Raw genomic sequence first — 12,229 nt, 5'->3', positions numbered from 1 at the left:
ATGCGTCCCCCTCGAAGAAATCATTTTTTCACGCATTAATCCCTTCTAAAAAGGAGAATCCGTAGGTTTCTCCTCACCTTGAGCCAAAGTCTTTTTTTTATATATTATGCATCAACTGCTGCCATACTCCTTCTTCGGAAAGTAATTTGAAAATCCATTTTCTTAGCAAACAATTATTTTTTAATTCAAAAACTTCAATACCTAAACCCCTTGATCCTTTGGTGTTCAAATTATATTCCATTGAGATAATCTATATTTATTCTTGTGTTCATCAGATTGCTAGAAAAAGCGAGATCGATAAAATCAAGTCTCTTTCTCACTCCTTTAGGAATCTCAAGAAAAGATAGCATAAACATGAATAGGCTAGTAATAAAGGAGTTGGTCTACAAATTTTGGTCAATTTTACATGTACAATCACCAACTCCGTTGTAATATACTCAAGCAGAGGTATGTAGGTGGAGAAGAGCTCATACATATACAACCTTGTATTTTTTTTTTTGTATTACTATGAGATTTTGACTTTCGTCAAATTCCTATACATAATCTGGGGTCTTATAAAACATGTACTATACGTCTCAGTTTCAATTCTGAGGCAACTGAACTATATAATTAACTTAATCGATCGACATTTGAAATGTGCAGCTAGCAATAAATAATTCTTCGTGCATGCGATGTGTCATTCTGTCCACCGCCTTGTGAACACAAGGACGAAATCCTGATATTTAGGGGTCGAACCTGATCTCGTACTCGTCCTTGCCAACCCTGAGGAAATGCGAGCCTGCACCGAGCACCTTCGTGCCATCCTCAGTCGCCCAGCTGAAGTGCTCGCACGGGCTGACGTCGAACCTCAGCCTGGCCTTCTCGCCGGCCCTGAGATGCTGGGCTCGGAACCCGACCAGCTGGCTCACCGGGCGCCCGCTGGTCGCGTTTGGCCACCGGAGGAACATGAGCACCGAGTGCTTCCCATCTAGGGGGCCGTGGTTCTGCACCTCGACCACCGCCGGGAACTTGAGCTGCTCGCACCCGTCCGCCCCGATCTCCTCCACGACGTAGCTCGCGCCGCCGTCGGCAGCTGGCGTGGCGGTCAGGCCGGCGAGCAGGTCCGTGTTACCTGTTGTTGAAGGGACAACTAGTTGGCGGGAGAATTTGGAGTAGCTGAGGCCGTCGCCGAACTTGTAGACGGTGTTGCCCTTGTAGAAGCGGTAGCTCCGGCCGGGGTAGCCGGTGGCCGGGTCGGCGCGCATCCGCATGTCCGTCATGGGCACCCTGGTGAAATCCTCCGGGTACCACGTCATGGGCAGCCTGCCGCTCGGATTGTGCTCCCCGAAGAGGACTTTGGCGATGGCGAGCCCGCCAGCCTGACCAGGGTACCCCGCCCACAGAATGGCGCCGATCTTTGGGTTCGATTTGGCGAACGTTACGTCGACCGGACCGCCGGTGAGGAGCACCAGGATCACCGGCCGTTTCGCCGCGCTGGCGACCGCGGTGATAAGGTTCTGCTGCTGCCCAGGCAGCAAAAGGCTCGTCCTGTCGAGCCCTTCCTGCTCCTGCCTCTGGCTCAGACCCATGAACATGATCACGTAGTCCGACGAGGCTGCTAGCCCCGCCGCCTGGCCGGTCGCGGCGAAGCCGCACGCCGCCGAGTCGCACCCGGCCAGGAAGGCGACGTTCTTGACGTACCCCTGGATTCCCTGCAGCGGCGTGGTGTACTCGCACGGCGGGCCGAAGTAGTTGCCGTAGAGCGCGGCGGGATCGTTGGCGTTATGGCCGATGACGGCGGCGGAACCGACCGCCGGTCGGCTAAGCGGGAGGATGCCTGCGTCGTTCTTGAGGAGGACGATGCCGTTCTGCGCCGCCTCGAGGGAGAGCGCCTTGTGCGCGGGCGAGCACACGTCGCCGGCGCCGAGGCCCCCGTAGAGCGCGCTGCCCCGCGGGTCGCCGTCGAAGTGGCCTAGCCGCATCCTGACGGTGAAGAGGTTACGGAGGGCCCTGTCCACGTCATGCTCGGACATCTTCCCCTGCTGGATCGCCGCCATGCCGTGCACCTGCGTGTAGTTCCCGCAGTTCAAATCCAGACCTGAAAACAAGTTGTAACTTCCGTATCAGTTCTTTTTCTTACAGTATGTTGAGTAAGTACCAAGTATCACGTCTTGCAATCCTGTGAGAGTGGCATTTGTTCGAAATCATTTGGTTACGGTATGTGCCAATTCATTTTGGATTCTTGAAACTTAATGAAACCGAATGATACCTAGCAGCACAGATCTTAAAGTATGGAACAAAGTAGATTAGACGACACAAATATATACGAGATGTTCCGTGCATGGGACAGATAATTTTACGCAATTCCGCATAAGTGAAAGGAGACAAGAGTCGGCAATTACTCACCGGCCGTAAGGGCAGCCGCAACCGTGTCCTCTGGTGTCGGCCTATAGCCCTGTGAATCATGCATAAGTGCCACTGCATCACAATCCGAAGAAACATACCTGCCCATGGGATGCAAAAAAAATCAAATGAGACTTCGGAGAACTCAAAATAACCCCTTCGACCCTAAATATAATACTTGTAGATGTACATGGATATACCCATTTAATCCCCAGGCTCCTTTGAACGTTTTCGTGAGGAGGTCGGAGCTGGCGCAGGCTGGAACGCCGTTGACGGTGGTGTAGGCACACATAACGCAGCTCGCCTTCCCTTCCTCGACGCAACTTCTGAATGGTGGGTTAAAGGTGTCTGCCAAATCCTGCGCCGTCACCCATGCCTTGTAGTCGTACCGTATGGCCCCGTTCCAAGCCTCTAGGTCATACGCCGTGGCGTGCTTGCAGCAGGCCGAGGTCTGTAATATCGTTGGTGACGGACCCTGTAGCCCCCTGACGAAGGCAACACCATACTTGCTCGCCGTGGTGGGATCCTCCCCGGGGGTCTCCTGGCCACGGCCCCACCGTGGGTCGCGGAAGATGTTCACGTTGGGGGACCAGATGGTCAGTCCCTCCGCTTGGCCGACGTTGTACAGCGCCCTGGCCTCCGTCCCGATCGCCTGCATCATCATATACATTAGTGACCCTACTCGAAATAGGCTTTCGCCTCGCTTTAGAAATAAAGTTAAACGGGTGAGCCAATGGAAAGTAATGCAGAATCCCTCTTACAAAGAAAAACAAGAACATTTCACAATGTGACGGATATAAGCCTCCGTTAGTGATCACGGATGAACATTTCTTCACATGGCAGACAATTTAGACTCTAGATTGAGGCGATCACACGACTACCAGCTGATCGATCGATAGATAGGACCGATGCTTCCGGTGCACGCGCGGTTGGTGCATGCCCAGCTAAGTGAACCACTTTTGCAGTACAAAAGGTAGTACGAGTGTACCTAACCCGTTAATGTGAGCTGTGCTGTTTTCTTTAATTGATCATCGTGATCGATCATGGCGGCCACACAGTGACAAGTGACAAAGACAGGCACGTGTGGCAGGAATGAACGGATGAACTAGTACGTGTGATCACTCGGTTAGTAGCTAGGACAATGAGTGTGTCGAAAATGCCAATTGCTCTATCTTGCTTTTTCCATTTTTAGTATAGTGGTAATACACTAACATATCCAGGAGAAAGCTCTTACATACAAAATTAGAAGAGGTCCTCTAAAAGCTACCAACATGACTGAGGAACCTTCCAAGGTTTATCGTCTCTAGATCTAGATTGTGTCCGCAATTTGCAAAAATGAAATAAGGCATAGGCACATGTTCTTATTCCCTACTTGCTAGTGCTTTTCTTTTTTGAGAATGACCACTTGCTATTATTGTTGCTGTATATAGTTTTCTTTCCTGAAATGCAAACGTAAACTCATCGTTCACTTTTTTTCTTTCAATAATTCTCATAATATTCCATATTACTAGCGAAGACAATGAGCGTGTCAAAAATGCCAATTGCTCTATCTTACTTTTTTCCATTTTTAGTATAGTGGTAGTACACTAGCATATCCAGGAGAAAGCTCTTTACATATAAAATTAGAAGAGGCCCTCTAAAAGTTATCAACATGGCTGGTGAACATTTTTATGGTGTCTAACTACATTGTGTCTACAAGATGCATGGACTTGCTAATTTTGTTTCTATATCAAGTTGGACCGCCATCTAGTTTATTTTTTCTGAAACACAAGCATATATACCATACGGAAAACCTTTCAAAACATTACACTCTCTCCATTTCATGAAAGTTGTTTTAAATTTGTCTAAATTTAGATGTATCTAGACTCTAAATAGTATCTAAATACATTTAAATTTTAACAAACTTTTGACATACTATATGGGACGAAGGGTGTAGTAGTATATTCTCAGGTAAACAACAACCATGCGTTTTCGTGTAGAATATCCGTTAGACAGTGACAGATACAGACATACAGTTAAACATCCTAAACACCTAGCAAATTTAAGACATGATCGATCAAACAACCTGGATCTAACCGGGCGTCCTTGCAGATTAAGTAGTAGCATTAACACTACTGATTAATATTGGAGCTGGACGGACCAAGGACGGCCCCTACCATGACGAATGCGCCGTCTGTACAAGAAATGGTGGGTACAGGAATCGACATAGGTTGTTGGATAGGCACAAAGGCTAGATGGGCATACAGATCTGCATCTTCTCACCCATTCATTTTCCTATCGATCGGTAGCGATCTCGACGAATAAGATGGTTGTACATCTGCTGTTCACTGACCTTTTCCTGTACTGCAATCATGTTTCGTCTGTACTTTCAGTTTAACTGCAATTAAGTTGTGCATTTCTGTCCTGAAGTAGCTAGTAGAATGGTTTGATTGACCCTTACGTAAACTTTTAACCGACAATATCATCATGAATAACGTTTGGTTCAGTTGTTTCGAAAAAAAAACGTTTGGTTCAGTTTAGTTGACTTCAATAGTTAGTGCGGTGAATTCCCCTAAAAAAGGTAGGCGGTGAATTATATATGGAAAGCATTAGATTTTCTGATTTATTTATTTTTCTAAGATAGGTGCTTTTTAAAGATGAGCCTAACAAACTGTAATCGGGGTAGTAGCTACTATGGTTGATTGAACTTTACATAAACCTTTATCCAGTTATATCATCATGTACAACGATTAGTTACATTATGTCGGCTTCATCATTTAGCATTTTTTTATGTGGGTTCCGTTGCATTCTAATTAGACTAGCATTAAGGGTCTCTTTGGTTTGAATGGTTTTTATATAAACAATATTACAGGGGTAGTTTGATTTGTAGTACTCAATTTTGTTGGAAATTTCCATGAGATCGTTTCAAAGGGAAAAAACTTCTTTTCTATTCATGTGTTCTTGGGTCTAGTAGGTCATAATTTTACAAAATAGTGGACATTAGACATGGAGAGAGATTGTAAAGGACCTAGTTGCGAATTGACCTCGAGGCTTTAGTGAGCCGCATACTTTAAAAAAATTACATTTTTTCTGCAAATATGTATAAATGTCTTCTACAAGTGCAAAATATCATACAAGAATGCTTTCATTTGTAAACTTGTGGTTTTAAAAGGAAAAAAATAGATATATGTGGTCCATGTATACGTATTTTTTGTGTATATATGTTTACTTAAATTTGTACATATATACTGCACATATATGTGTGCATGCATATTTTTGTTAAGATTTTTTAAAAGATTTCAGATACTTTTTAGATTTATTTAATTTTAAACGAGCTTCACTTCCCTTTTTTCGCCACAAGAGTCAGACAGGACGGAGGACTGGAGGAGAGCACATTGTCCACCGACTACTGTGGCTGACTGGCACCATCACACTGCCACCTGAACTGGTAACTATGCTTTCGAGAATTCTGGTGCCAGTTAGCCGAGCCGATGTACATACCTGCCCGATCCGGTACCATAGCTTCTCGTCGAAGGAGGCGGCGGTGAGCAGCACCTGCGGGAAGCTGGTGATGGCGCGGACGGCGCCGTCGAAGTGCATGCCGTGGCCCCAGAAGGCGAGCCCGTGCAGCCCCTCCGACCACCACTTGTACGGCGGGACGCCGAGCCGCGGCACGCCCGGCGCCTCGTCGCCCAGCTGCGACACCTTCTCCGCCAGCGATAGCCGCGCCACCAGGTCCGCCGCCCGCTGCTCGACCGGCAGCCGCCGGTCGCAGAACGCGAAGCCCTGCGTCGGCCCGGGAGCGCACGAGAACGGCGGGTTGCCGGCAACCGCAATCCGCGGCAATGCCAGGATCGCTGCCATGAGCAGCACCATGCCGGCGGCGTGGTAAGAGAAGTCACCCATGAAGAGTTTGAGTAGGTTGAACAGGAGAGGAGAGGGATGTTGATGGCGATTCCCTCCTCCTTATATAGGCGTTCCTGGGTAGCGATCCGATCACTGTGTCTGGTTGAAACCTGAAAGTTGGCTTTAACTTGTTTCCGGCATTTGCTTGAAAGCGAGCTGGGCTCCATCCAGACGAGATGTATATAGAGGCAAAATCCAGTGTCGGCATGGACCCGGATACAGCTGTGTAGCAAATTACGTCAATGCCATTATATTTTTCATCGTGCTTATTAGGGTCAGATTATCTGATTATGCATCCCGTCACTGTCTACCTCCTTATGGTAGGATTGGAGGTATCTTCTACTCCGTACGGAGTTAACACCGCAACAATGCATTTATGCATGTTAAAAAGATTGACATGGCCGATATTTTTGCTAAGTTTCATGCGTGGTCTATTGGGTTTGAGTGGGTCCTAGTGACAATATGCGGGGTGACCAGGATGGTTTTGTTGTAGTAGTTGGTTTGTATTTGTGACTCAAAAGTACTCCCTATCTTGGTACATGTTTTAATATCATTCATCGTCAAAAGGAAAATAACAATAATAACTTTGATGTTAGATGGCATTTCATTTTTAGCGGGTCATTGAAATTCTATACCTAAGAGAATTAGTTCTCTAACGAAGATAATATACTTGGGCCAATAGTATAACTAATCTGACTTATGAAAAGCTAGATCACATTATATCTAGCATCAATTAAGAACAAAAAAACATAGTTTAATTAGCAATGGTGCGAGTTCTTCAGCGGGTGACGTTAGATCACACTCGATCCGTTGTTTACTGACTCTAATAACCCTGCTCATCTTAGCAACATATTACATATCCAACTTTTCGCTTGAGCTTTCGTGGTTACTCGATGAAGGCGTCTACGCAATTGTGGTTGTTGAATCGGCTTCGGTGATAGTGGTGCAACCCCTATACAAAATTGCAGAATAAGATCTGTTATCTATGGAAATTTCTTAGAGGGTCGGCTTGTAACTTGAGTGGCACTTAGAAAAGGGAAAAAGGAGAGGCTTCTCAGAGTTATTCACGAGCTCAGAGTAGAGCCCTCTTAGTGCTGTTGAACGGGCTGCCAAGAAAGATGCTAATGAGCATGTGGCTGGGCTCGTGAGAGATGAAGAGACTAATTAAGTGTCGGTGTGATAAGGTTTAGCATGTGTAGGATGTGGAGTAATACCAGATATTTTCGTGTAGTAGCTAATGGGATGAATCATCAAAAGAAGAGGACGTTTTAGTTACATCAGGAGTGGAACCATCCTATGCAATAGTTAAAAATCCTACATTTCCAATTACTATAAGAAGTAATATGGGGCACCTGTCCAAAACTATTTTTCTATGGTAGAAGAGGGTACTTATGATAAATATATTTCGACGTAGTCTCAAGGGTGGAATGACATTCTTGTTGCCAACTTCACGAAAAAGGACGTAAGAGAGTCGATCTCTCGACTGGAGCACAACAAGGCTCCATGACAGGACGATATCCGTTGAGTTCAATCAAAGTTTTTGGAATGTTATAAAGAAGGTTGGAACCAATTGTCTCATGGAGATATTCCATAAGGTGACTCATCGGACACAAACGACATCCATGCCAAGACGTCACATCCTAGAGAGGGTGGTTGTCTTACATCAAAGTGTCCATGAACTCTTGACATGGAAGCATGATGTTGTAAATTTCTTAGCCATTCCTATATATAGCACACCTTGCATATGAAAGGATTTGCGTGAGTGCCGTATGATGGATTTCACAATTTGTGCAGGGAGAAGTGTTGGCATGAAAGTGAATGATGACGTCAATCATCATTTTCAAACACAAAAGTGGTTGAAACACGGTAATCATATTTATCCAATTCCCTTTTTTGTAAAATTTTAGGGATTTAAAATCAACTTCTACAAGAGTGGGATATACTATCTGGGGAGGGCTGAAGAGGAGGACCAATACAATTTTTTTTGGTTGTGACTCTAGTTCTTTCAATTTTCAATATATTTGTATCCATACTCATTACCAGCAACTCCAAATTAAGGAGTAGAAGGGTTGGAACGCTAGTTTGGATAGAGGTTAAGGTGGGACGGAGGAAAGATTCTCTCCTATGGGAATTGTCTTGTGCTTATAAATGTTTTTCTCGCTAGTTTGTTGATTTTATGTTATATTTCTTAGAAATTCCTAAAGGGGTACGAAAAATACTGAGTTATGACATTTATAGATTTTTCACACAAAGGGATGAACGTAGCCGAAGATATTGACTAATTACGTGGAACGATATTAGTTGGCAAAGACATCAAGGAGCCTGGGAGTAGATGTATTCATGGTGTAAGTTGCTAAACGAGAAAGGTGAATGCCATGAATTACTTGGTAAAACATACATTTACTCCAAAACATTGCCACAAGCAATGGAAGTAAGAAACATTGCTTCTGTGATGAGGAGAAAACAATTCAACATCTCTTTCTTTCACGTTGGTATGCTCGCCCTGTGCAGCCAATTGTTCATGTTGCTTTTAAGCTTTTAACATACTTATATAACCATCATGTTTCTGAACTGGTTGAATTGCTTACTGCGCAATTGAAGGGTCAGATCTCGGTGGGGGTGCGTGCAGTATATTAGTATGTTGTATGTAACTATGCTAATTATACTGTTTTTACCACGATACTGGTTTTCCATATTTTTTGAGGTTATCCACAATGCTACTCATTGGATCCATATGTGCTCTTTTCTCCACCATGCGGAGGCGTATGCATCCATTTGAAACTACAACTCTGTGTTCAGCTGATATTGATGGCGGTCTCGCATTAAGATTCGCTGCATTAATACGCCATAATATATATTTCTGGTATCCATTTATTCTACATTGTAATATTCTCTACAAAATTTCATTGTAGATGCGGTGGTGTATATAAACAGAGGCAAACTGAGTTGTTCTGTTTCGGTGAAGCCTAAGATGAGGCCAACCTATGTGCCGAGCCTTTTGGTTGTGGGTTGGACCAATTTCTAATTAGCTATTTAGGCCTTTCGATTCAGTTTTGGAGCCTTGCAAATTCTGAATGGAAACATGTCGAGGAGAGACTACAAAGGCGTCTCTAGTTGGAAATACAAATTTCAATCTTTGGATGTAAGATTGGTTATCATTAATTCAATACTAACAAATATGGTACTGTATATGATTTTCTTCTTTTAATTATCCAAAAGAGTCTTGAATAGATTGGATTATTTCCAATCAAGTTATTTTTGGTAAGGAGATAGTGAGAAAAAATGTTGACTTACTAAATAGAGTGTTGTCTGTCATCCAAAAGATCAATGAGTGCTTGGTGTTCATGACCTTCAGGAGAAATGGTTGGCAATACTACACACCGAGGATGGGGCATGTCAATCCATTCTAAGAAGAAAATATCTTGCCTCATGTGCGATATCTCAGGTTTATTGCACGTGCGATATCTCAGGTTTATTAAAATTGGGGGATTCACACTTCTGGGATAGCTTATGGCGATGAAAAAGCATTTCTTCCGATATTATTCTTTATCTATTAAGAATGGAACTGAGATAAGATTGTGGTAGGATAAAAGGTAAGGAAATATCACGCTCCGGGAACAATATCCAACTTTAAATAATATTGTGGATCACAAAGGTGATACCCTTGCTAAGGTGATGGAATCATCCCCACCAATTGTGAGGTTCGAAGAGATCTTGTTAGGCCTCAACTTGCATCTTGAAATGAATTGCTACCGAGATTTTCTTTTGTCCATTTGACGCAAGGGGCGGAAGAGTTCTGCTGGAACCTAAACGAGAATGGTAAATTCTCGGTGGATTCCATGTATAGAGCGATAATCCAACCTCTCGGTTGGTACTAAATAATAAGATTATTTAGAAGATGAAGATACCACTAAAGACTAAAATGTTCGCATGGTATCTCCGTCGAGGTGTTATTCTCACTAAAGACAACATTGCAAAGCGCAATTGATAGTGAAGTAAAAAAGTATGCCTTTTGTTACCAGGATGAGATAATAAAATACTTATTCTTTCAATGCTAGTTTGCAACATCTATATGGTCAATCTTAATTTCAAATAGGTTCTACCTTATACCCGCCACGTAGCATTGCCAATATTTTTGGCAATTGGCTTAATGGGGTGGATCATAGATTCAAAATACTTATTATGGTGAGAGCGATTGCCGTTATTTGGTCTCTTTAACTATGTAGAAATGACAAAATTTTTAATGATAAAAATTCTTCTCTTATGCAGGTTATCTGCCGGTGCACCACTTTGGTCCGTTCATGGTCATCTCTTCAGCGTATAGAGAACCACAACCTCTTTATGGAGGTGTTTACGTGGTTAGAGGATACGGCGAGAGACTTTATTACCCAACATGGGTAGGGCAGCATAATGTCAGAATTGAACATCCACCGCTCTAGGATTGGATACAGTTTTATGTTGATTTCATATATATCGAGCCTTTACATTTATTTTTGTATTTGTACTTGGATGTTGATCGGCTGTGTGCATCCTAATTATACATTTGCCGGGTGTATTACTTAATACTTTTAAGTAATAAAGCTTTTATCTAAAAATAATCAAGAGATGTGACTGTCTGTGTGTGTGGGTGTCAACCGTGTTTACGTGCAGCTCCACCAATATTCCTGAATATGATACTGCATCAGGACTATCAGTACAAGTAAAAGCACCTGACCGACACCCATAATAAGGAACAATGCGGACGTGCGGTCGACATGGACCTTGCTTCTAAGCGCCGACCTTTCCCATATATATGCATGCCCGGTGAAACTAATTGGTGAAAAGCACGGATTCGTTCAATGCAATGTCGTCGGTGCAGGTTTCTTTCAATGCCATGAGGCGCCGCGGCCTAGCTACCCACTTCCTTTCCATGCGAGCAGAGACCACGACAACATGTGAAGCGGCACGCACACGTTCATAGTGCCAATCCTTCTCGCCTTGCTGGTAGCCTCTTATTCATTAAATCTGGTCTATCTAACTACCTCTGACCAGAAAAGAAATGGCATCCATTTTGATCGATCGGTAGCAAGTAGACAAGACAAGAGATGACATCAAATTTTGATCGGTAGCATGCAAACAAGAAAAGAGACGCCATACTATTTTGATCGGTGGTATGCAAACAAGAACGAGATGGTATCAATTACATCGATTTCCGAAGGGAAGATAAGACTTAGATCGTGAACCACGTTTGTGTAGATAGGGGCTACACGTATATTGAGATATATAATGAGGTCACGCCACGTTTCTTGCTTTCCAGTTGGCAAATGTGTCTACGTAGGATGAGATATCTTCAAATGTGTCTACGTAGGATGAGATATCTTTGTGCACGTATACTTTATTTTATTTTTCCCATTTCGAAAACAAAACTCTATTGTATGTTATAAATATACAATTTTGATTTTGATTAAATGTACGACTGTGTTTCTTTTGAAGATTAAATCATTCTTTCGAAGATTAGAATGCATTTTGTCTCAATAAAAACTATCCAACTATATATATGTGTATATACACCTCGACAATATTCTACTATTTCACAATATATAGGTATGTGGGTAACCTGGATGTTGATTATCATACCAATAAAGTAGGATATGTTATGGGTGATATGATGATGAGCAACATGAGGTAAATGTTGTTGAATTCCTTTTTAAAAAGAAATTTGGTTATTGCATGCATGAATGTCATGTTTGTATATAGTGAAGTTAATTGGCATTCACAGGCTCCCATTTTGGAATACCCATGCATGTAAGTGCAATAGTGCAAAATGATACATAGTATGGTTAGGGATCTTAGATTGTTGTATGGTTAGTGGGTGTTGTGCCACTTGATTTGATGCCTACTTTTGAATATATATTTATTACTAGTTATGAAAATTAGTAATTGTATATATTTTAATTACCATCCCCATGTAAGTTGTTCAAAA

The 12,229-nt window shown here is 43.1% G+C and overlaps 1 protein-coding gene across 1 annotated transcript; it reads right to left on the bottom strand.

Moving 5' to 3' along the window:
- Positions 1-610: 610 nt before the first annotated feature.
- Positions 611-6,314, bottom strand: LOC124701753 (probable beta-D-xylosidase 7). The gene is made up of 4 exons (XM_047233854.1): positions 5,863-6,314; positions 2,583-3,034; positions 2,386-2,483; positions 611-2,077 (listed from the first exon to the last, which is right to left on the bottom strand). The coding sequence occupies exons 1-4, from the start codon at positions 6,265-6,267 to the stop codon at positions 723-725; spliced, it is 2,310 nt and encodes a 769-aa protein (XP_047089810.1). The 5' UTR covers positions 6,268-6,314; the 3' UTR covers positions 611-722.
- Between the last annotated feature and the right edge of the window lie 5,915 nt (positions 6,315-12,229).

This window comes from Lolium rigidum, chromosome 3 (assembly GCF_022539505.1).
Source record: "Lolium rigidum isolate FL_2022 chromosome 3, APGP_CSIRO_Lrig_0.1, whole genome shotgun sequence".
In the NCBI taxonomy this organism is placed as follows: Eukaryota; Viridiplantae; Streptophyta; class Magnoliopsida; order Poales; family Poaceae; genus Lolium; species Lolium rigidum.
This window is presented reverse-complemented; position numbering and strand designations above follow the sequence as displayed.

What these genes read in the sequence shown, in the direction of transcription:
- LOC124701753 (XM_047233854.1), bottom strand. Translation starts at nt 6,267, where the DNA reads ATGGGTGACTTCTCTTACCACGCCGCCGGCATGGTGCTGCTCATGGCA. An exon ending in TATGGTACCGGATCGGGCAG is followed by an intron (nt 3,035 to 5,862) that starts GTATGTACATCG and finishes ATGATGATGCAG; the next exon opens with GCGATCGGGACGGAGGCCAG. An exon ending in GGAGCCTGGGGATTAAATGG is followed by an intron (nt 2,484 to 2,582) that starts GTATATCCATGT and finishes TCCCATGGGCAG; the next exon opens with GTATGTTTCTTCGGATTGTG.